This window comes from Porites lutea, chromosome 1 (assembly GCF_958299795.1).
Source record: "Porites lutea chromosome 1, jaPorLute2.1, whole genome shotgun sequence".
Lineage (NCBI taxonomy): Eukaryota > Metazoa > Cnidaria > Anthozoa > Scleractinia > Poritidae > Porites > Porites lutea.
Window position 1 is genome coordinate 40,850,606 of NC_133201.1, and position 25,792 is coordinate 40,876,397.

Here is a 25,792-nt window from a genome sequence, read left to right on the forward strand (position 1 = left end):
CAGTGTGGCCAGCGGAGATATCGTATGAGCCAATCAGAGGGAAATGAAATCAACGAGTGGCAAGTTCAAAAGTCTGCCTAGTTCTGCCCACCTACAGCTTGACTCTTGTGTGATGTGATCTTGCGGGTTTTACTGTATATTTCTTCTTTCATTTCCTAAATTCTCGTTTGTGATCTCTTGTGGTATTTGGAAAATGGCTGAACAGCAGCACAACTGTATTTCGGATGGTGAAGAAGATCCCGAGGAAAGTCAAATCGATCCCATCGTTGTTGGCGACAACGATGCCGAGATTCGAAAGAATCTCTTCGACGAATTTGATGTTGCTACAAAGCAAAAGACATCTACGGACAGCTCGAGCTCTGGTCGAGAATATATGAAAGTTTACTTACGAATACGCCCCTTTATCAATGAAGAAATTGAAGCGAAGGAAAACCAGAATTGTTTGGAAAAGGAAAGTGCCACCGCCGTTTTGATGAATGCACCGAAGGAATCGTTTGCGTTCAAAAACAGCACTCGTGCTGGCGGCGAGATTTCGCATCGATTTTCATTTTCCAATGTTTTCAATGAAGACACAACGCAAAAGAAGTTTTTTGACGAAACAACGTTGCCTTTGGTGGCCGACTTCATTCATGGACAGAATTGTTTGGTCTTTACTTATGGAGTCACCAACTCTGGAAAGGTGAGGTGATGTCCAGTGAATCGAAGCGGAGACTGTGAGACAGACGGCTCAACATGCATTGTATAATAATAATTTATAGAGTGGAAATGTTATTTTGTGATGAGGCAATATCCTTTAATTTGTCGCTTAACTGATCATATAATTATTGTTGGGTTAGTTAGGAGACAAAGGAAATTAAGAATCAAACTCCATGTGAACTTTAGATGATTCAAAATAAGCTTAACCAGAAGCATATACATTAAACCCCCTCTGGCTTAACTCCTCAATCCTAGACCAAGTTAGTGCAAAAGGGCTCACCACAATGTCATGGCTGACTACTTAGCCACTTTATCATTTGACAGCAGATTAATCAGCATCTAATTTGTGTAGGGTAGAAAGTACGTAATTTAATTTGTGAAGCTCATACACAGGCACCATATTCATCATTGATCAATGTTCTTGTGGTTCAAATTTAACTACGGTTTCAATGATGTTTTATCTCCTTATTGGCCTTGGCTATGGATTCAAGTGTTTGCAAGGCCCAGGTTAAACGTAGATTTTTACCGAACCTATTCCTTTCAATTGAGTATAAGAAAGGATCGATGTTTGAATCAAAAGTTCGACATATCTAATTTGGGTCAACCCTGAATTAAGATTGAGTGGCCCACATAAAGAATTTTGACTGTGGGGTGACTTGGTTTCAAACGTCGAACTTCTCATGTGGGGAACCTAATACATAAATTAATAAAATTTTATTTCAATTTCAAGCATCTTAGACCATGGAACATCATGAAAAAGAATTGAGTCTGACTAATTAAGTTTGACTTCTGAATCAACCGTCGAACTTATAATATCATTTGGGTTGACCTAAATAGGTATTAAGTTTGGTACATGAAAAGATCGACATTTGATTTAACTGGGCCTAAACGAGTTTGAAACATCACAGGGTGAAAAGTTGCCTTTTGTTCCCCTCTGATTTGCATTAAAAATGTGACAAAGTCACACTGCAACAGGTGAGAAGGGAGAATGATATAATAAGGGTTAATGTAAATAGAGTTGTATGACCTTTGCTGTACTTAAGGCAATGTCTTAGGCAACCACCTGAGATCATAATATGGGAAAATGCTGTCAAAGTAAAAGCAAGCGTTAGCAGCTGAGACCATGTACAAGTGGCAAAAGCAATATTTTGGAAATGCACTAGGGATCAAGAAGTTCTGTCCATTTGTTCAGGACAAGTAAATTTTTTGCAAGGCAAGAAACTTTTTAAGTTCACATGTATACCCAATGGGCAAGGGGAGTTAGCTTGTAGTAAGATTTGTTCATCAACTAGGACAAGCAAGCAATGGCCCCAGCTTAGTAAAACATGAGCTACTAATTAAGGATAAGCTATGTTTTTTTTTGAGACTTGTGCAACAGAAAATGGAAATTACACAAATGATAAAATTAAATCAAAATTCATTCTTGCCTTGTACTTTACATGTACTTAATCCTAGTTTGTCGATTATAAACCCTTTTCAGACCTATACAATTCAAGGAACTCCTAAAGATGGTGGTATTCTTCCAAGAAGTCTTGACGTACTCTTCAACAGCATTGAAGGAAAGCACTATACCAGGATGAATCTCAAGCCCAGATTCTGCACAGATGTTATTAGGCTCACAGAGGATGAAGAAAGGAGAGAGAATAGCTACAAGAATGCTTTGATCTCTTCTCTGGATAAAGATGTAAGTCTCTAGATGTCATTACGGATTACTTGACCATAATGACCAGTAGTTATGCTTTCTCATTAAATGGCTTTAGAGCAAAGTGATTATCCCACTTGGGGGTTTTGTTTTACTTATACAAAACTCATGTACTGTTCAAAGCAAAATGTGCAAAGAAAGTTATCTTTGCTAGCAAAAACCCAGTGTTAAAAGCAGAATCCTGAAGATGTCAAAATACATTGGAATCTCATGTGCTAACAGAAACCTACATCAAGCAGATACTTTCCATAAATGCACCCTATAGTTATGGCCATGAACGACGGATAAACACTGCATTTAACAACTAGCTTACATGTAATCCTGATTATGCCACGCACTGAATATGGATATGCAAAGCACTGAATATGGATAGTGGAGATTAACTCTGCAAAATAGAAAAATGTCTGGAGTTTTTTTTTCTTCAAAGAGACCTCAAATACAGCGTACTAAGTAAGTGAGATTTTTCCCGTAGTCAAATTTATTCATTCTCGCCTCTAAACCAAAAAATGTCTGCATTGCAAACTATTTACTCTTAACAGGCCTTCACATCTCTCTTTACTCAATGAAAAGAATAATGGCTTAAATACAACAAATGATTGACAAGAAAAACATGTTTTCGTTTATTTTGTTTTTCTTTGGGACAAATTTTTTCCACAATGCCGTTGAAGACTGTCCTGTCTTGGACAAAATTTGTAAAACTGCAACAAAATGTGTCTAAACAAACATCTTTTTCACCAACATAAGTGTGGATAGGCCCTTAGCAAAATGAATTTGGTTACATTAACGTACATTTCTTTGTAGTGTTATATTACTCTAGTAGGCAACTACATTTCTCCATCAATCATGTCTGCATAAAAAATAATAAGCTTGGTTGCCAGATTTTCTCTTAACCAAATCTCGTCTCTTTCTTGTCATTTCAGGCATTTGATATCAATGCACTTCTCAAACTTGATCAAGATCTTTCTGCCGATGTGTCAAAGGCCAGTTGTACTGAGGAATCAATGCTTCATAATACAATTCAAGATGGAGATGTTGAACATGGTAGGGAAGTACACTTGAAAGCCCTTTAAAACAAACTTGTGTCCTGTTGCTTGTTGTTGTTGTGAGAAAAATTTTGTCATAGCTCAATGTGTTTTTATTAATGACTGAACCACCTTAATTGAAAAACTTTTCCCACAGTTTGAATTCTGATACTAAGTTGAAGAGTCCTTGACTTAAAAACATTTGTATGATGCTATTTGTGTATTAAAATGTTATCAAGTAGAGAAACTAAATGCATTCCTCAATGTAATAGCTTCGTTTTACTAGGAGTAAGTCTACAGAGTGATGGGAAATTTAATGAGCATGTAAGAACCAAGTTTGTCAAAGCACGTCCTACAAACATTAAGAAAGGAACACTACTCTCAGGCGGAGATAGATCACCTTTTTATATCTATTGTTTTACCTAATTTTAGCTATGTGCTTTTAGTCTATGGGGCATCGGAGTCCAATCTTACAGTTATACAAAATTTTTTAGACCAATGCCATAAACACTGTTTTATTTCATTTCCAGTTTTTATCAAGAACCTTTTAAATAAACAAGACCGAAACATTTTAAAGAAATTAATATCAATGGATTGCCACCCCCTGAAAGATATCATTCCTGTTCAGAAGACTTATGTACATAATCTTAGGAAAAAGGCTGCGCACGCCTGAAAATTAATACACAGTGTTTTATGAACACCTTTGTAAATAGGTTGATTTTTAAGCTTCATTTATTGTAATGACACACTTTTAAAATATATATATATGTAGATATTTTTATCATAGTTTTTTATCTTCCGTATTATTGTAACATACGGATATGTAGCTTTATCTTTTGATGAAATAAAGACTCATTATTATTTTATTATTATTTCTTGTTGTTTCATAACAGAGCTGCCCTCAATGGATGCAGGAGAGAATGATTCAAGAGTTGTGGATGACACCACAATTGATGTTGAAGCCCAAGGACCTGTGAAATTTTCTGTTTGGGTTTCTTTTGCTGAGATATACAATGAAATTATTTATGATTTGTTGGAGCCTTGTCCGATGGGAAAAGGAAAAAAGAGGACTACTCTCAGGCTAGGAGATGATACAAATGGAAACCCCTATATTAAAGGTGATAATCTGCCACAGTTTTATCCCTGGGTTAAACTTTTTTTTCCTTTGTTTTAACATTCATTTGCATACATTACAATACCAAAAAAAACCAAGGCAAATAGAATTTGAAACAAAAATGAAAGCAGAGGCTCTTCAATCTTCCTAGACTAGGAAGATCAAAGAGCCTCTGCTCGCAGGGTAAACAACACCATACATTGCATAAATGTATACATGTTATTGTATAATAATTATGACTTGCAGTTAATTTTCTGTGTCATTTAATTTTGATTTTTCCATTTTTGGGGGTATGGTAATGTATGAATTGAAAACAAAAGAGAAACAAAAATTAACTGAAATTCCTCTAGACAAGTTGATATTTGTCATAAAATAGTGCTAAAGGATTACATGTTGGAACCCTAGACCTTTTAAAGCTTATTTACTTATTTTTGAAATTATGCGAAAAATTCGCTTGACTCTTCAGACTTTAGCTCTAACATCCCACGTCATTTGTTTATTTTATTGACCAACAGTAATAGCTTAACTGTAGAGAGGGCAGCATAATAGGCTTACTTATAGTCAAGAAAAACATAAAACAACCTCAAAGCATTAATAAACCAATCTGATCCTAATATCATGGATTAGTTCTAAATATAATGGGACACATGTTTTATATAGAAATTATGCTTTGTTTAAATAATGTGATAGAGATAAAATTATTATTTTTAATCTAATGTAGGATTAAGGGAAATCTATGTATCCAGTGCCGATGAAGCCTATAAGGTATGTTAGACAATCAAATTTTCTACTACCATTCCCTTTGTTCTGGCCATGCAAAGAAGATGTGAATAGTTTTATGATATAACAGGAAACACAAAGTACTGTTATAGGGACAAGAAAATTCTCTACGCAGGGAAAGTTATCAGAAAGCTCACTCTTAATCTTACAGCAGCAAAGTTGCTTTATACCACTGGTGCCAAGCACAGCACCGCCCTGATCCTTCAATATACTTCTGAGTTTTTATTGCCATTAATATTTTTTATTGTGTCACCTTTACAATTAATTATCCAACTGATGTTTTCTTAACCTTATGGTTTGTCATCCCATTCTAATCTTGGAAGCCTTTTTATGACCACATTTTTGTGTCTATTCATTGACAAAACCTTATCAGCTAAAACGGATCAGATCTACCCTGTAAATCCTTTCTGTCACTTTCTGTTAAACCCTTTGCTTTTGTTACTAATGGTGAGTTACAGGCTGCCCATGAGCTGATCCAGTTTTAAAGCCTTCTGTGGCCTAAACTTATTGATCTGTCTCTAAAACAGGGTGGCTGTTATTTCGTGCAATGTGTGTCAGGTTGGGTTAGAGAAGCTTGTTATAATCTTTGATAGTGGAACTGCTATTTTCGTCAGCAAGTGAATGATGTTGTATTATTTGCTTTCAGATTCTTAAGATTGGTCAAAAGAATCAAAGGATTGCGTCGACCAAGTTAAATCAGTGCTCTAGTCGCAGGTAAATCTACAAACCTTATGGCTGTGGACAACACATGTATGTACAAGAAAAGCCTAAGGACACAGTGCTCACCACCAAATAATGTTTAGATGTACTTTAGACCACTTAGCTAAGGCCTGTTTCAAACGTCGTGCTACTGCCGTGTAGCACGGCAAGGCTTGCCGTGCTACATGGCAGTAGCATGACTTGGTTTCAAACGTCGCGCTACTGCTGTGCTAAAGTCGAATTTAATTCGATCAATTGAGTTCGGCAGGGCAGTAGCACGAAGTTTGAAACGGGCCTAGGGAGACTATGAGGGTGGCCTGCACTGAATATAGAGGCTTGACGATATCATTATGCTGTTCTGTGCCATTTACTGTAAACATTACTTGTTCTGTTTATTCTTTGCAGTCATTGTATATTTAGTGTAAAAGTTTTGAGAGTCGTGGATGTGGAAGATCCCCATGTGGCACGTGTCAGCAGGTAAATAACTCAAAGAATGAATATTGACAAAACTGCTGGAAAGCCAGAAGAAGAGTACAGATTTTTCTTTAGGATTCCACACGGTAAACCTTACAGGGTTCTTAGATAGTCTTGAATCCTATGCAAAGCACTGAATATGGATAGTAGAGATTAGCTCTGCAAAATAGAAAAATGTCTGGAGTTTTTTTTCTTCAAAGAGACCTCAAATACAGTGTACTATAAAGTAAGTGAGATTTTTCCCGTAGTCAAATTTATTCATTCTCGCCTCTAGCCAAGACATTCAGTTACAGAATGAGAAGTTTCAGAACTCTCTTATTATGTCCTCTTGGACCCTGCGTTTTTCAAGGTCTCTGTTGATCACCTATCTGTTAACCCTGGAATCGTGAAAAAAAGTATTGTTTTTGAAAGAAGTCTCTTCAATTTTGGATCCAAAAATCTGCATGAAACCTGATCTTACAGGAACCTCAAGAGTGGACTGAATTTGGATTTGTTTACTTTTTGCAGACTTTCGTTCGTTGATCTGGCTGGTTCAGAGCGTTATTCCAAAACACACAGTAAAGGAGATAGATTGAAGGAAGCAGGCAATATCAACACTTCATTGATGACTCTCGGAAAATGCTTGGAATATCTGAGATACAACCAAAAAAATCCGTAAGTTAATATATTTAATGTTGTTGCTATTAATTTTGTTTGCTTTGAAATTACGGACTCTCTATCTGCCGGGGGATACAGAAAATTTTACAGAAAAGTGGCTATTTCATCCCATCAGGACGCATGTCATACATGAACCTTGTATATGGCCCAGCTTGCCACGAGTCCTTCGTGGTTCAGTGGTTAGAGCATCATGTGTACGGAAGGTTATAGATTCAATTCCTTACGGGGACTCAGATTTTTCTTTGTCCCAGGCCATGCTCTTGACATGTTGATTGCATAATTTCTCAACTGGGTGATTTTTTCACACTGCAGTTTTCATTTGAGTGGGTAAACGGTAGCTTTTCTTTGCATATTGGAAAGTTAATACTGGAACAGTTGTACATATAAAGTGCATTACTCAACTTTTGCGCGTGTAAACTTTTTGGTCTTTTTTATTTTCGAGCATTACAAATTAACCTAATCCGGTATAAACGAGGACATGCTTGTGAATGACCTCTCTTTTCTTACAGGAATCAACCTCTAATCATCCCGTTCCGTGAGAGCAAGCTGACGCGTTTGTTTCAAGGGTTTTTTTGCGGCAAAGGACGCGCTTCCATGATTGTGAACGTAAATATGTGCGCTTCCGCGTTTGACGAAACTTTCCACGTGATGAAGTTTTCAGCAATCGCTAAGAAGGTAAAGAAAAGTTACTCATTATTTTTCGATACTAATATTCATAAAGTTGAAGTCTCATTTCACTAAAAAAAAAGTACTGAAAAAGAGAACTAACAGCTTGGACGGAATGCCCGAGAAACATAATTATAGCTGACGCAAATTCTGTTTCCTGGACGCCAGAAACAGTTATATGCAGATCAAGTTCAAAACATTTTGGCCCTCGTAGCGAATTTTCCCTCGTTTTGCACTTTAAGAGAAGCAGTATAAAATTTTAGGTTCTTTTAATAGTCTTTCAGCCAGGAAAGCCGCTTATTGCGGAGTGTTTGTGTTCGTTCATTTTCCCAAACGAATGGACCGTTTGGAGAATATAAATTGCATTGTGCTAATGGTAATTTGGTTTCCATATCACCTCAACTGATACACTGTATTGACAAAAGAAATAACGAACAAGAATTTGTTGAATTTGAGAAACTTTTAACACCATAATTAACCTGCCCAGTGTGTGTTATTTAACCAAGCGCGAAGCATTACAGCTTACAAATATGGTCGCCTCTCCTCGCTTCCCGCTATTTGGACAAAGAGCGATAAGAGGCAAGTGTATTCGCATGTAAGTTGAGACACTTAGCCCTAAACTGGGTAGCCTGTGCCAGGCCCTCAGATAGTATAGTGGGACGTATTAAAACGAGCAAAGCAAAAATAAGGCACGCGCGGCTTGCAAAAGGGGGCGGTGGCTGCGGGGAAAATGCCGCCCGGTCTCTCCACAGCCCCCGCGCGTTTTTGGTACTTCTTTTTACTGAACGACTTTTCACCACCATCTCGGAGCCTGGAACAGGCCATAAACTGGGGTTTTCTACGTTTTAGCTTTTCCTCCCCTCCCCATCCCCTCCATGCAGTGTTGTGCCGCTGTTCGAGCTACCTAAAGAAAACAACAAACACCCCAACTTTGAATGCAGGGGAGCGGGGCGGATTTTTTTGTTCTCTGAAGTTACCCTGTTTGAGTACAATGTCTCAACAATTTTGTTGCCGATTGTAGATTATTAATATGATATTTATCATCTTCTGATGTCAGGTCACGACCAGAGTTACCAAACCCGTGGATATGCCACCACCAGCTAAAAAGTCACGGGCCCTATCTGCCACGCCACGCCCCAAGCCTACAAGGGTATCTATACCCTGGGCCAATGGAGCCCTTTGTACCCCAGCCCATCCTGTTGATGAATCTCTAGCGGAGATAAACGAAGAGGATGGCGAAGAAGAAGTTGAAATTGGCGAAGGTCAGCCTAGTGTCTATCAACAGGTATGTGAAACAGTGAAAGGGTTATTTACCTCTTTACATAAAGTCTTTCTTTTATTTTTAGGCCATGCAGCTATTAAAATCAGGATAACTTGTTGTAAAATCCTGGATGTAGCTTGCAAATTGAATTTCAAAATTAGCTTGAAAACGTTAGCTCTCAAGGACTATTCCCTCTTGGCTTTAGCCTGAAAAGCAGCCGACGTGTCGCGACGCTATCTCTGGTGTCTCCGCGATGACGTCTGAGAAATGAGCGCAAAGATTCCCTATACGGATGACGTTTCACTACCCAGATCTGGGAAGTGTTTCTGATTGGTTGAAAATTGACCTTTCCACAAAATACCATAACATACCATAATGCTCTTTGTTTGTCACCCCCAAATTTTGCATAAGCATAGTTTTCAGTTTCTCTTGGGGCCATTTTTAACTCCCAAGAGAAACTGAAAACAATGCGTATGCAAAATTTTGGGGTGTCAAACAAAGAGCATCGTGGTTTGTTATTGTATTTTCTGGAGTGGTCAATAAGAAGCACTTGAAATATTTGAAGCCACTCAAAAAAAAAGAGATCAATTTAGGTTTCTGGCAAACTGCTTACCTACCAGCCTGCGAAAACATCCGTTTCTCCCCGCTCTTCGCTGCTGGGGCCGTTTCGCGAGGAGGAACGTCTGCGACTCAGCGACAGAAATTCCATACTGATGACGCAAATCACTGTTTACATAATAAATCCGGTAGTCATGGGGTTACAAATATAAATTTGTGTAATTTTGCGCGTCTTCTGGTCGATTTTGGTAAAGTGTTGTGTTGATCTGCCCACGAGCTCCAGCAAAACTCAAATGCTTCTTCTAGAGAAGTCTATATTCCACAAATATTGACTGTTTTGTTAGAGATTCTTCGCGTTTACATTTGACCTTTGTGGCTTTTTGTCTTTTGTCTGTCATTCGTAAACAATAGCTAAAACAATGTAACTTCTGCGTCGACCAATCAGCGCTTCTGACCGGATTCCGGACAGACTTAACGTCATCAGTATGGAATTTCTGTCGCTGAGTCGCAGACGTTCCTCCGCGCGAAACGTCTCCAGCGACGAAGAGCGAGGAGAAACGAATGTTTTCGCAAGCTACCCACCTACCCCTCCCCTAAGCCATCATTTTGCCCTAAGTAAGAAGTAAGTGTTCATGTTAGTTAGGGGAGGGGTAGGTGGGCAGTTTCCCAGAAACCTAAACACACAAATGCATGTAGCTTAAAAAATCAACATTAACGGATGGGAACTTTTCAGAACTAGTCCGGTTAACAACAGACGTTTTTTCTCCTTTTACTCAATCTAACATAACAATGTTGATGCTATCTAAGGCTCGTATTTGGTCATTGATTTTATTACTCCTTCATCACTGACAGCAACTTGTGAACTTGGTCAAAGCTTTACAAGAAAAGTTGATCGAGGAGAAACGAAAAATGCAGACTTTGGAAGTGAAGATAAGAGAAGAAGTCTGCAAGGAAATGGCTGAGCAGCTGGTTTCTATTGAAAACGCTTACAGGTAAGATGGCGGTCTCCGTAATCCTCGGCCACGCTTGTAATTAGACAGCTGGGTTTCGCTGTTTGCCTTCGACCAGCTGGGATTCTTGGCGCTGTTATGTTTTATTTGAACTCTTCGTTTCATTATTGTTATAAGTGTAAGGGAGAGGATGATTCAGTATGTTTTTTTTTTGAAAAGTTGTTTATTTTTCTTTTACAGTGAACGTGTCAAAATGGAGGTAACCGCTGTTGAAGAAAAGTGTGATCGCAGAATTGAATTGTTGACACAGTCGATCAAAAAGACCAGGAAAAGAGCCCGGATCGAGCGGATAGAAGAAGACGACGAGGAATGGGTACCGAGTGTGTTTTTACATGCAGAGCAGACCAAGGTTCAGGTAAGTCTTGGATGAACTTGCCTTTGTTTGCGCCTTCCCTTCATACAGGCGGATCATCATACAGGTTATGTATAAACTAACAACTGAATCCGCGAGCGGGCAAAATAAAGCGAATCCTGCGTTCTGATTGGCTAACCGAGCAGGCAAGATGGGCGCATCTTGCCTACGTTGGCCCCCCAAGTAAAAGTTCTAGTTTTAACCATACAAACAATCCTTTATTGACCAAGCTTGTTCGGCAAAGATGGCTGAATATGGGTCTCGTTCATTTTTGCCTTGTTATTGACTTTGACTTCGCCTCGGCGAATAAAACGCAAAAAAGAAATTGGCCAGTATTCAGCCAGCTTGACCTCTCGCTTGGTCAGTAACGCACATATAAAGATGAATGATACTCTTGTGCTAGCTTTTACCCTTAGATTCTGATTTGGGCGTCTTAAAACGTCTCCAACTCCAGAGCTGTTAGATTTAAAGTAGTGGTGTAGTTTCTTGCAGGGTAAAAAGTAAAGTAAAGGTCCTTATGCTACGTCGGCAACACGTAACTGTACTCATTAGACTTACAAACCTGAAGCGCGGGCGGTGCACTCATTTTTATACCCCCCTCCCTTTGTCATTGCCCCATTTTACGGGTATTTAAAGCTGCACGGATAAGCGCGCTCGACGTTAGCTAAAGAGAAAATTGAGGGTCTACATGAGAACAGACTTACTGCGCTCTTGTTTTCCCATCTTTAATACAGTAGAACCCCGATACCTTGAACTCGGATAACTCGAATTCCTCGCTAACGCGAACTAAATTCCTTTCCCTCGATCAAAATTTCACTGAAATTTACCCCGCTAACTCGAACTGTTTTTCGTTTCCCTTCAGAGTTCGAGTTACCCGTGTTCTACTGTATGTATAATTCTTATAGGGGTGTTTTGTATTAAACTGAATACCATAAAACTGCCACTTTGTAGGAGAAGCAGCACATAATCAGCGAGTTGAACGCCAAGATCGCCGAGCTTCGTCAAGAGGTGAAACAGTTGAAAGACAGCAGACAGGAAGAGACTTCAACATCCGACGCTGTTCTTGAACTACAAGGGCACTTAAACGACGCTAATGAAGAAGTAAATGAGCTGAAACAGATGCTGGAAGAAGCTGGAGAGGCATTCACTGAGAAGGAAGCTGAGATAAACAAACTTAGAGCAGCTCTGGATGATCAGGAGACCTGTTTTAAAAACCAAGTGCGTGGCTAATTTTTACTACTTGTTGTCCATTTCAAGATAACTGAGATTGCCAAAAAAACGTTCAAGAATAAACGCCTTGACCAACTGAATTGACTTCATAAGACTCCACTCCGCGATTTTTTTGCCTGCATAAAATTGGCCTTCTGCAACAAACTACTTTTCCGCTCTCGTCTTCAGGCCAAAACGGAATAAGAATTTACTCTGTCAGTTTTGCGAAGTGGTATAAAAAACCAGCTGAGCCATATCCTTATATAGGATTGTACTTTGTCTCAGTAATTATGATAAGCTGTTCAATTATGACGTTTCATTCTCCGAAATTTCTTGAAAGGGGCTGTGTCACGGCAGTCCAGTTTATTTTGTCTAGTTTTGCCAATTACTCGCCCTCAATCGCTATGGAAATTAAAGTAAGCAAAGAAATTACAGGTATATGACAAAATCAGAGATCCGAGACAAACAAATATGTCTCCTGAGCATTATTTTTGAAGCTGCAAGCAGCAGGGATCAACTTTGAAAAGCTGTTAGGCTGAACAGTTTTTAAAAACCCTAATTTCAATCCGATTCTATCTTCTTCAGTTTTGCCCATCCGTTGTTTCTGTTATGTTATTTTAACCTTCCTTTAAAGTTTTAAGCAGTTATTTTTATGTTTCTCTTAATTTAACGAGCATTTTGTAACTTCCTAATGCACCTATCAATGTAAACCCCGTGGGGGGGGGGGGGGGAGTGCAGGTAAGGGGTGGGGATTTGACAAATTTTAAAGTTTTTTAATCAAATTCCCCAGGGTGGGAAACGAAAGGTCAATCAAAAGTGTCAAAAGAGACCCCACCCCAGGGGAAAAAATCTAAACAAACAATACTATAATACTATATAAAACGAATAAAAGAACATTTCAAAAGTACATTCTTACTACTTTTATTTAAGGTTAACGGAAGCTCCGTTAAGTTACTCGCTGTAATTAAGTATTTTCTCTCTCCACTAGCATTTCTTATTTTGAACAACAAAATCACTCCAGGAAGACTGACCGTACTATTATAACATTAATGAAACGTAAAATGCTTTATAACATCTGGTCAACATGTCGGATCAGTGACTCGTAAAAAATCCTCTGACTTTCATGGTGGAATTCGATTTCAATCGAGTTTTACAATCAGATGGGAACTTGAAGATAAAAACGTTCTTAAAATAGACATTATAGACAGTTTAAAGTATCGGATTATGGTGATTAAAACGAATGAAAACTTCATACCTTTCTCCAACAGCGTGACTTTCAGAAAGGCTCGAGGAACGGACCTGGTAACCAGGAATACCAGGCTTCTGTCGGTCAAACTCAAATGTCCCGACCCCGGGGTCGCTTCGCACGATCAAAAGCCCGACAGGGGGATAGTCTCAGGCATCGAATCCCCGCCCCTTGTCCGCCCTTCCCCCACCCCACCCCCACACCCCCCCCCCCCCCCCCACGGGATTTACATTGATAGGTGCATAATTTAGCTGAATTTCGTGATAAAGATCCTTTAACCCTTTTACAGGATGAAGCCTTGAAGCATCTTACAAAAGAGCTAGAAGACGCGAAAGCTACTTCCAAACAGGCAGACAACACCGAAGAACTGCATCAGTTAAAAGGAGCCCTAGAAGTTGCAACGATAAGACTCGCTGAGACAGAAAAAAATGTACAAGCGAAAGACCTTATGCTCAAGGAAGTCGTGAGGACGCTGGAAGAAACGAGGGAGGAGTTGGCCCGGGAACGAAGCTTTGTTGCCCAAGCATTTGACAACGACGAAGAATTGATTAGAATCAAAGATGAGTTGCAGAAGGCAGAAGCCAAAGCTGTAGAGTTGGAGAAAAAGGTAGCATCTAAAGACGAGGATATAAATTCTTTGAAGCGAGACATAGAAGATGCGAGTGCGCGACATGTGGAGAAGACAACACAGGGTGAAGAAAATGAAAAGGATCTTAATGAGATGATGGTGGGGATTGAGAAAGCGAATAATGAAGTAGCTGCCTTACAAAAACAGTTGGAGGATTTCAAGGAAGAGACGCAGAGCACAAGAGAAGAGTTGGAGAAATTTAAGGCTGAAAGTACCAGCAAAGATTCCGAGCTTGAGTTGGCAAAGAATGAAATAAAGGAAAAGACGTCCAAGTTGGAGGGTGCGACGAAGGAAATTTCCGAAAACTTAGCTGCGCTGGAAGGCATGAAAAAGCAGATGATCGAAATGGACGCTGAGTTGCAAAGTGTCAAAGAAGATAATTTAAAGAAATCAGTCGAACTGGAGCGTGTACTTGAAGAAAAACTTGAAATCTTGGCGAAACATAAGTCTGACGATCACCACACTCGAGTTACCGCAGAGCCAGTGGCAGGAGGTGATTCAGAAATGGTTAAACAAGCGGCTAGAGTTAAGGAATTAGAAGAAGACCTCCGTGAAAAATCTCTTGAATTGGAAAATGCCAAGAGTGAATATACCCGAAAGATCGATGAGTTGAAAACAGAACTATCTGGTTGCAAAACAGAAATGAATAAACTACAGAGTGAAGATGCCGTAAAGGAACTCGAGCAGCAATTAGAAGAATCTACAAAAGCTCTCGATAAGAAAAACAGCCAGGTTATTGCCAGAAACAATACTATCAAAAGGCTCGAGTTATCGTTGGCAGAGAAGGACAAGCTTTTGTCGGAAATGGAGAAGCTGCCGAAAGAACCAAATCTTCGCGCGAAAGAAGAATTGAAAACTCTGCGAAGACGCCTTGTGCAGGCGGGTAAAGAAGTGGAAGAAACTAAAGAGCTCTTGGCTGGTAAAGATAGAAAAATGGAAGAAACGAGGCAGGAACTTGAGAAGATTAAAAGTGAAAACGATGAAAAGGCGGCTGCTTTTCTGAAGGAACTTGAAGCGGCTAGGACAGAGCTTAGCGAAGTTAAAGAAGGCGCTGAGAAAAAGCAAGAAGAAATCAAGGCATTAAAAGGACAGCTCGACGTGCAGCGTTCGAATAACGCTTGTTTGCAAACACAGCTTGAAAACGAAAAGAGGTCTTTGCAAGAGAAAGAGAACACTGTCCAAGCCACCAAGGACGAATTGAACTCAGTGAGGAGCAAATCTTCAACTGAAATAGATGATGCAAAGAAGAGGCTGGAATCAACTGAAGAAAAAGTACAGAAGTTGGAAGATGAAGTTTTCACAGCTAATGAAGAAAGTTCTCGTGTTCAAGCCGAAGTTCAAAGGTATGAGGAGGAGATAGTGCCTGGTCTTGAAAACAAAATCAAAGCTTTGGAGGAAGAGAATTTACACAGCAGCTTGAAGGTCAAGGTAAGAACTCTCTTTTTAAGAGTGCAGTTGAAATTTTTGAGACTTTGCCAATATGCTGTTTGCTCACTCGACTCTTTGTTTGTGTTTTAACAAGGACACCGAACAAATCATGGAGAAGAATTTGAGAGAAGCCCGCTGTCAGTTAGAGAAAAGAGACAGTGAAATAGAACAAAGAACGAAAGAGCTACACGATTTGAGAGATTCCGTAAAAACTGCGGAAAAGGAGAAGTTCGAGGAACTTGACAAGGTTTGTTTTAAAGTTGTTGTAGAATTTTTCGAATGTGATGTTTTTATGTTTAAGGAAGTATTTTTTACAAAGGATGAAATACTGACTAGAGATCGTTATCTAATCTAGTGAACCAGCTCCAGGGACACTCCGGGCCCATAGGTACGCGTAAAGGAATACTGGTAGTGTCGCAAAGGGGTGCGGTGGGGGGGAAGGTTGTTAATTGCGGCTTTTGGATTCACTTAGAATGTTCAAGATGAAAATCCGATATTTTTACCCGTACAGGTACCTGTTAGGTTTTTAAAGGAAATCAAACACCGTCGGGGGGGTGGGGGGGTGGGCAGTGGTGAGAGTTTGTTGTTGGCTCTCTCCCCTGCTCTGAGAATTTTTTTCTCCGTGTTCTAAGGTTCTCCCCTTTCCTTAAAAACCAACACTTCCATATTCCAATTTGACCTGAACTCACGGACACGTTTCAACGTGTTCCTAAAAACTCCTAAGTGCGCTGTAAGTAAACAATTTACAACTAACGATTATCAAAAAATGACAAGAGCTGTAAGACTTAGAGGAATAGTGTGTCAGCTGTATGGTTTTTATAACTCGTTTTGTGGTTTTTAGAATCTGCAGGAAATGATGTGTATGCAAAAAACCATCGAGGAAAGAAATAGAACTCTTGACACGCTCGAAAAAACGCTGCGTGACACCAACTTGGAACTTGAGAAATCGACGGACCGTACTAAATCGCAAACTGAGCAACTGCAGAAGCTAAACCAAGAAAAAAGGTCTTTGGAAGAAAGGCTTGACGCTTTAACAAAGAAGTGTGAACTCTTGACGTCTGGTATGTAAAAAAAATCCATACCGGTAGACTAGTGTTGTTGATGCTCTAATTTAAAACTGTCTTCACCGCCTGAACGCAACATGCAAAACAGCGAATTGTGGGTAAAGTGCATCGGAACTAACCGAAAGGCGTGCATGGATAATTGTTATCTGTGTCCACTTTACTGACACATGTTGTCGATATGTGTTCGAACACGAGCACCATTCGCTGAGCGTTGAGCGTGAAAATGTGTCTCCCTTGTGTCCAATTTAACTGCAGGACTATTTTTGACTCAGTTTCCTTCAAAACCTCGTAATACCTTGCAAAAGAGCGACAGCGTCCCCAAAACAGTCCCATAATGCATTTTGATGCCTCTCTGACACAGTCTCAGGCACGGCCATATAAGCTCTTCTTTCAAAACGAGGCTAAGTGCAAAACCTGTGTTGTGGAAGTAAGTTTTATTTGTATAAGAATAAAAAAATCATCTTCATGTCAATGGCTTCGCACTTAGCCTCGCTTTGAAACAGAGGCTTGGAATTGGTCTATTAGCGAGAATCGCGCTCAGCTCGGCCACCAATGTTAGCCTGCGAGCAAGCTCGCTCTGGCGGCGGGGCGAAAAGGAGAGCTTGCAACTACGTCTCTGGAATTTGAATTCCACCTCTAATTCCCCTGTGGCTCCCCGTCGACTAAGCTGTCACATTTTCGCCAATCAGCGCGAAGCGAAAGCGAGCGCGAACGTAAACAAACATTGAACAACACGTGCAAGGAAAATGACGTCATTACTAATGTCATCTTCGCCAATCAGCATTTCCTATCGACTTTTTTGATGCAGATATTCAAATTTCAGAGACGTAGTTGCAAGCTCTCCTTCCTTTTCGCGCCCCGCCGCCAGAGCGCCCCGGAGAGCTTGCTCGCAGGCTACCACCGATGTGAAAATATCCGACGCCTAGTCTCTAGGCTGTGAGGTTTAATCTTTTCTTTTTTTTTATCTTTTTTATCCTGATGAGTTTACTGTGTTGAAATAAAAGTTCATGCTCTCGCTTTCTCAATCTCCGAGGATCCGACTATCTCGGAGCCTGGAAGAGGCTACGTTTTTGAGCGACGAACCTCAAGCGGAAGTGGACTTTTTGCACTCTTGAGCCTTGTTTTTGAAAAAAATTTTGGGCAAATCGTCTTTTTAAGAGTAAAGACACTTAGCAATACAAATGTGGTAACGTCAAGGCTTATTAAAAGGGAAAAACGGTCACTTCCGGATGATGTGCGTCGCTGAAAAAACGTCGGTGGTTAAGCTTCCTATTATTTTCTTTGTTTTATGTATGCCCAGATTCCGGAAAAGAGAAGGAAACTCTGAGTAACCTGAAGAAGGTTCTGCAGGAACAAGACCTCATTATGAGCGGGCAAGCTCAAGCCATTGACGAGCGACAGAGTGAGATTGAAACTCTCTCCACAGAGTTACAAATATTGCAGGAAAAATGCTCCTTTACCGAGAAAGAACTCGAGAAGAAGAAATCTGAGATCGCTAATCTGAAACAGCAGACATTGAGTGCTGGCACGGAGAGGAAGTTATTTGAAAAGATGGAGGAAGAAATGAAAAAGTTAAAGGAAGATCATTCGTCTCATGTGGCTCAGCTAAAAGCGAAAGACGAAGAGATAAAAAATGTCAACGATTCGCGGGATAATATTATGAAGACCATGAGGGAAGCTTTAGAAGTGGCGAGGGCGAACAAGGCGGAGTATGAAGTCAAACTCGCAACTGTCCGCGAGCAGTGTCGTAACGAGATGAAGAGAGAAATGGAGGAGGAAAAGCGGAGACTGAAACGGGATTTCCAGAGACAACTTGAGGAAAAGGACAGGAGTTTGGAAGAGATACAATGCGAGAAGGAGAGTGTAGAGAAAGCGATTGCTGCCGAGAAGGCGGCGAAAACCAAGTCTGGATCTTCTTCATCTGTAAGTGATGAACCGACATTAACAGGGTGTGCAAACGGACGCAACAATTCTTAACATTTTTGGCCCAATAGTGTTGGGAGTTGTTGCGTTCGTTTGCTCGTAGTTAAACGTTTGACAGGTTTTAAACTTTGCACAACAACTCCCAACAACACGCTAAAACATGCAACAAGGTGTGCAAACGGCGCAACATGTAACATCCAACAATGTTGCCTCCGTCCAACTCCTAACATTTTTGGCCCAATAATGTAGGGAGTTGTTGCGTCCGCTTGCTCGTAGTTAAATGTTTGACAGGTTTCAAACTTTGAACAACAACTCGCAACAACATGCAGCAGGGTGTGCAAACAGACGCAACATGTAAGTCAACATCCAATAATGTTTGGAGTTTTTGACCAACACTGTTGCGTCCATTTTCACGGGGCTTTAGGAAGCTTTAGTATCCACGACGGTGACGAAAAGTCACTTTTAAAATGAATACGCGTTTTTTCCAAACTTTGTCATGTCAATTTTAATTAGCTGAAAATGTCAATTCTGGGCGAATTTCCCTGGAGTTGATTTCTTGGGGACTGAAATTTCAGCTGAAACCTAAAAGGGGCTGGGGGTACCGGTAGAGTCGAATTTGATGTTTGTGAGTTGTTTGCATACGAGTTGAAAAATAGTGGAAACATCATTTTGGCTAATAGAGAATCTGGTACACATCTAATCATCAGAAAAGGTACTTGAGAAACCAGCTTAATGGTTGTCCATGGTAGATTAGTCAACTTTTAAGACAGTGGATTACTCAGGGTTTCCGTGTGATAACCTTATTGTTTTGGAGCGAAAGATGGGGAGAAAGGGCGCACAGCCATATTCTGAAGAATGCGGGGAGAGATGAACCCCTACCCTATTTCAGGCCTTAACCACTTCCTGAAAGTCGAATTACACCAAAATTAAAAACACACCACATACTCACACTCAGTTGAAGAATTTGCACAGTGTACATTCCTGTATTCCTATTTTGTGTATAAGTTTGACAGAAATAATCGTCTCGTTGCTTTTCAGGATCTTGACACTCAAAGCGAGAACACAGACGTGCCTGCTTCTGACACCGAAGTAAAATCGTCAGTTCTGCGTTCAAACCAGAAGAGAAATCTAAAGCGGAACAGCAGTGATTTAACTTTGGCTGAGGTATTTGTTTAGTTGGTAATATTACTGCCATAGCAATGACAGTTTTTCTGTGTGCATTTCTTCAGTATGGTTATTTGTAAACTAACCACAAAATCAATTAGTTATCAACTGGATGAATTACTGCGCTTTTCACAAACATGCAAACTCTAAAGTTCAAAAGCCGCCTTCACAATTGCGTTTTTCACTGCCGTCAATCATAATTACGATAACAAGCAACGAACCTTGAAACACAAAAAAACACAAAACAGAACGAAATCCACCAATCACAAATCACAAACCTTGACCTTTTGAACCCGTTAAAGTAAAGTTTTGTTTCCTAAGAGGTCCGTTAAGATGATTGACAGTAGCGAAAAACGCAATCGTCAGTTGGCTTTTGAACTTCAAAATTCGCCTGTTTGTGAAAAGCGCAGTAATAAACAAAATTGTTTAATTTCAGTTTCTTTTAAAATTTTGTTTGCCAATTTTCCCTTGGGATGTTTCGAATAAAGTGGGGCAGGACTTAGCCATGAAATTGGCCATAATTATGTTTTGAACTCAAACGAACACACAATTTATAGTCAGTTTTTCTTGTAAGTGATTTGCAGCCAGGATTCATGACATAAGTAGGTTGAATATGATTACCTGTGAGAATTCCCCAAACAAATACGTAAGGCAAAACGTAAGGTAAAAAACAGAAAAGATTAGAACCAACATTATTTCTGCCGGCTTCCAATGTAGCTCAAGAACCAAATGTCCGCATCAAAGTCAAGAAAAAAGGAAGACAGTGACGAGGAATTCACCCCAGGATCGGTGAGAAAAACGTAAGTGTGAGCAAATGCTGCCGATAACTTGTATGTTTGTTACTGTAGAACTCCTTTAACTCTAATTCCCCCCCCCCCCCCCCCCCAACTAGAACTAATGTTACTTTCCCTTTGGATCAGTTTTAACACGCCTACTCAAAGCCACATTATTTAAGTCGAACTATGTTTTTTTGTTTATTTCCCTTAAAATTTGAGTAATCGTGGTTCTCCTCTGACTAGTTTCATTAAAAAACACATCCAAATAAAGACACTTTTTGAAAAGAAAAGAAAATAACTACGTTTTAACCTGAGGTGATGGGTAAGTAATGCAAAATTTCAAGATTTCGCTCTCAATCCCGGACATACCGTAGGTCCTTTAATGCTGATCGTTTGAAAGCTGAAAAGATATGATTTTTGAGTGGTTTTGTTTAACTTTACATTTAAAGGGTTGGGTCACCGCATTTGTGGATTACTAATGTAGATTTAGATTAAGTAATCACTACAAATGTCTTTTTGTTTGTTGTTCGTACAGACGAACGAGACCATCAACAAAGAAAGCTGGAAGGTCCACTTCTACTCGCTATAAACGAACCACTCCAGCGACAGTAGAGGTTTTGCCGACAATGGTAAGACATATGAGGCTAGAGAAAATCAAACTCAAGCAAATTTAAAAACGATCAAATATCAATAAAACAAGGTCGATTTCTTTCTTTAATCCCATGGGTGTTGTCATCCGTTGATAATGAGGTTGACTAAAAGAACGTGACTAATAACTTGACAGATGGTACGACAGGTCACGTGGCCATTGTCATAATCAGTTAAGTTGGTCAATGACGTGTCCTTTATGTCATTTATGACGTTAGCATGACGTCATTACGTTTAAGACCGAATGTTATCACACGTAAGAGTTTATTACACTTGAGGCAATGAAAGGCTAAATAAAACTCATCCGATTTTCTATCATCAATTTCTGTCAGAAATTGATTATTTCGTGTGGAAACGAGCGGACGCCAGTCTGGCCGTAGGTGAAATCCTTATTTTTTCTCTTTCATTTTATTAATTATTGTTATTATTATTTTCCAAGGACGAAAAGGACTGCAAAACTGATAGTGTAAGGGAAAAAAAGAAGTTGTTCAAGGATTTGCAGGAAGGCGCGACCAGTGCAGGTTTGTATTTACATAACATTTTATAGTACTCCATTTTCTCGCCTTTCCTCTGGAAACCTGTCTGGTACACGTATCTCTGTATAGATCGTTGATTTTCTATTGGGTTTGACGACACCCCAAAACCTTTTCAAGTGTCATTAAGTGAGTAATTCAACGCCCTAATGAGAGCTGTGACCTTTACTATAGAAATAAATCACAGTGGCTGGTTCAGGGCGTGGCTTGCCTCCAGATCCACTCTCCTCTTTATTCGCCCCTTTGTTTTTCTTACCTGCGGCGTTTTTCGTACTTCATCAGATTTAGTTCGGATACGTCAGTTTTTCTCTCCTTCATAAAAGCCAAGATTGTTTTTGTGGGTAGGGCCATTGACTTATGAAATTTTTCAGCCATGCTTTGTGACGTGCAGAGAACTACAACCCCGGACAAAACTCTGGAGACATGACTACGTATTTTCTAATTTCGCGCCATGCTACAATCTCGTCTAAACGGAACAAAGTCGCCGTCATTTTCTTCCCCTGTTCAATGTTGTTTTGGACTAACAGCTAACGTTTGCGTGTCTGGTGTTATTGCAAACAACATTGGAAGTGGGAAGTGGGGCGGTCAGTCATTAGGGAGCTTAATTAACGCTGACGGCAAAACAGCGGGTTAGATTGGCAAAACAACAACTTTGCACGTGCATCACGCTTTTTTGTACATTTCTTTGCCGTTACTGTACAACTACGACGTGCGACTTCCTTATTTCACGTTTTAAGGCGATGTTACACGGAACGATTCGAAACGACGATTTTTAGCGCAACACAGTGTTGCATTGTTGGAACAATGTTGCAAGCATTTAAAACAATGTCGCAACAGTGTTGCAAAGCTGTGTTGTGCTAAAAATCGTCGTTGCGAATCGTCCTGGGTAACATCGCCTTTATAGAGGACGGGAACACAAGACAACGATTTCCTCCTTCTTTTGTGGAATTAGATATAGTCCTTTAGAATTCAACTCCTCAAAAAAATCACCAACCTGTGACAAACTAGAAGAGTTGAAATAAGAGCGATGAAATTTGAAACAGCGTGAATCCTGTTTTTGGGTGAAGTTTTCGCTGCCGCTCTTGCTTGAGGTCTCTATTCAATTGGCGACGGTCAGCATATTCGTCAGGACGAGTGTAAAAAATAGTTTATTTTTGTAATTTGTTTCAGCAGGTTTTTTCCGAGGTTGTAGTGTTGATCGTGCTTGTTTCGTTACAGGTGAAGAAGAAAACGTTCCTCCGAGTCAACCGAGCCAACAGTCAACCAAAAAGCGCGGGAAACTGTTCCACAAACCCTCCTCCCTAACAGCCTTGCTGTCATCAGGCAAAAGCGTGAGTCATTTATTATGAGTTTGTTGTCTTGTTGTTTTCCTTGTTTTGAAATACCATCTAAGAACTACTGGCGCAGATGAAGGAAGACTTTACAAACGTTTTAAAAATATAACAGAATTTGCTAAGATTCTTCTTGTGCTTTAATGGTCGGTTGTTATAACAAAGAGTGCGGTTTTTAAACAAAATCAGCAGTCCTAAGATTTCTTTTCCAAGTGGGTTATTTTGAGGAAATAACTGAGTTAGTTTATAGCCTGGGCTGTAAGTCTTCTGGACACTGATGACAGCAAACACTTCGTATATTAGGGTTGGCAAAATTGGAAACGACTTATCACGCATAGTATCTGACCTTGAACTTTCACTTTATTGCGTTTTCGCGGGAAGAAATCGCTTTTCAATTCATGTCAAGTCTATCCTGACGATAACCAAGATTCGTGAATTTTCTAGCTTTGTGGCAGACTAAGCAGGCCATCTAATTTTGCTTTTTTATTACTTCCACAGGAAAGCCGAGATGACAGGAGCGAGCAACCGGACAAAACAAAGAGTATTATAACGCGGCAGTTACGTCCGCGATCGATTAAATACAACTAGACTAGCTAGTCTTAAACTCATGTATATACCGTGTCTAGAATGTCGGCGCGTTAGTAATGAAAAAAAACACCTCTCAGTAACGTTTAATTAATCAATCATAATTTAGAATTTTATGCGTATCCTAAGCTGTTTACAGAGACCAGTGCTTTTCTTCAGCGTCGTGCAACGTATGATTTTATCCACAGACTTAAAAAACGGTTGCATTCATTAATTTGGCTTGCGTTCATCAATTTTTGCTTGAAAAAGGAGTTCAGGCAGTGAAACTAAAATCAAGGCCCATCTTCTACACTTTGAACATTCCTTTTTCAGTCAGCGGGGTGGAGGCTCGGTGCGGGTAAAGAGTACACCCGCCTGATAGGTTTTGCGTCAAAAGGGCTTAGGTTCACCCATGAGAACGGTAATTACGGTGCGGTCTCTGTAACGGCACGAAGCTGCATAGCATTGATCTTGAAAATGGATCCCCACATATTAGTTAGCTTTCTTTAACGCTCTTTGACGCAGTGTGAAGGGTTAAAAACTATCCGGATAGTGTAGACAAAGCCTTGCGTTGTGTAGACGACATTTCTGTGCGACATTCTCTTGTGAGACCAGTCGCAGCTCGTTGCTGTCAGCTCCATTGCCGACGTTACATTCATGAACGAACGTGAAAGGATCGTAAAAGAACTGAGGCCCCGTCCACACGAGTTCGGATAGTTTTGAAAGCTCTTCTTTTTTTTTTACGAATCAGCCGTCCAGCTGCATGAAAGCAGAGAATCCGGTCGCCAAAACCCCATCTTTTTTAAACCGTTTTTTCCACTGTTTTATTGGTGGATCCGACGCATTTGCGAATTCCGGCGTGTAGACGACTGAAACGGGATATTTTCGAACTCAGTGATGTGTGCGGTTTCATTTCACCCGGATTCGTTACATGACGGGGCCTGAGTTTTATGTAGCCGAACTCTGAATCAAGGAACACGTTACGTTGAAGCACCTCGCGTATTAACGGTGAAAGCAAAGACGTGTCTCGGTTGCTTGTCTTACTAATCTTCTTACCAAATGTAAATATCGCTGATAGCAGTAATACACATAACTTGTGAGTAAAGAAATAAAAAGGGTCGTTAGAAATGACGGCCTAAACCATGTTCAATTTCATTCAACCAACTTCAGTAGTGTCTCGTTAAACAAAAACGTTGATTTTTCCAGTGATTGAGTGAGGCTCAAATTAAAGCTACGATAAGCTTATTCTCAGAGCCACGGGTAACCCGCAAGTTACGGATTAATACGATTTTATTACTAGAAACAGTGGCGAAATAGTGTGAGGCGTGTTTGATTTTGGTCAGTCCGCCTTTTCTCCGGTGTTTGACCCTAGTTAGTGATCGTCACTTATGAACGCTTTTGACATCGTTTTCGTCAGCTCTCTCAGAACAAAATATCTTACGACTAAGAGGCATGCCATACTGGGACACCAAGGGGACATGCCGTACTGGGACAACAAGGGGACACGTCATACTGGGACACCAAAGGGACACGCCATACTGGGACACCAAGGGGACAAGCCATACTGGGACACCAAAGGGACACGCCATACTGGGACACCAAGGGGACACGTCATACTGGGACACCAAAGGGACCCGCCATACTGGGACACCAAGGGGACAAGCCATACTGGGACACCAAGGGGACACGTCATACTGGGACACCAAAGGGACACGCCATACTGGGACACCAAGGGGACAAGCCATACTGGGACACCAAAGGGACACGCCATACTGGGACACCAAGGGGACACGTCATACTGGGACACCAAAGGGACACGCCAAATAGTGTACGTATTAAGCGAGTTATCAGGGAAAACGTCACAGACTAGCTAGGAGAAATAACTGAAGCAAAAAGCCGAGGAAGTGGAACTTACGTAGTAGGAGGCGGAAACCTAAGCCTAGTGATTATCCTGTGATCAGGCTCTTCTTCCACAAGAGAAATATAGAGATTAGGGAGATGGCTAAGCTCAGTCTCCAGCCGAGCAGTGGGTGTCTCGATGGAGACTGCCCCAGGTGACGGCATGGCTCGGGTACTAGCTGTTGCCTCAGTACTACCGCCATTAGTCTGTTCAGACTCTCCATTTTCTCTTCAAAGTCCGTCGAGCACGCGTGATAAAAATTATAAACCGTGGGAGATTTACTGACCGCCAGTTCTCGCTCTCTTGCCGATGTTTTCGAAAAGAAAAATAAAACAACGTCTGCGTACAGGCTATACCGCCATAGAAGAAAACAAGAAGACCCTTTGG

General features: G+C 40.4%; 1 protein-coding gene across 1 annotated transcript; it reads left to right on the plus strand.

The window, feature by feature from the left end:
* The first annotated feature begins 141 nt into the window (after nt 1-141).
* Nucleotides 142-23,868, plus strand: LOC140950930 (uncharacterized). Its single transcript, XM_073400149.1, has 23 exons — nt 142-679; nt 2,177-2,380; nt 3,319-3,439; nt 4,314-4,538; nt 5,256-5,299; nt 5,961-6,028; nt 6,419-6,490; nt 6,995-7,141; nt 7,654-7,819; nt 8,868-9,095; nt 10,482-10,621; nt 10,820-10,994; nt 11,943-12,209; nt 13,736-15,502; nt 15,597-15,749; nt 16,344-16,563; nt 17,867-18,489; nt 19,528-19,653; nt 20,371-20,453; nt 20,965-21,058; nt 21,517-21,598; nt 22,829-22,941; nt 23,440-23,868. The coding sequence occupies exons 1-23, from the start codon at nt 194-196 to the stop codon at nt 23,527-23,529; spliced, it is 5,694 nt and encodes a 1,897-aa protein (XP_073256250.1). The 5' UTR covers nt 142-193; the 3' UTR covers nt 23,530-23,868.
* The last annotated feature ends 1,924 nt before the right edge of the window (nt 23,869-25,792 follow it).

Bases quoted from the DNA above. Each gene is read 5' to 3' on its own strand.
- LOC140950930 (XM_073400149.1), top strand. From the start codon at position 194: ATGGCTGAACAGCAGCACAACTGTATTTCGGATGGTGAAGAAGATCCC. The intron at 20,454-20,964 runs GTAAGTGTGAGC...TTGTTCGTACAG, and splicing joins CCAGGATCGGTGAGAAAAAC to ACGAACGAGACCATCAACAA. The intron at 22,942-23,439 runs GTGAGTCATTTA...TTACTTCCACAG, and splicing joins TGCTGTCATCAGGCAAAAGC to GAAAGCCGAGATGACAGGAG.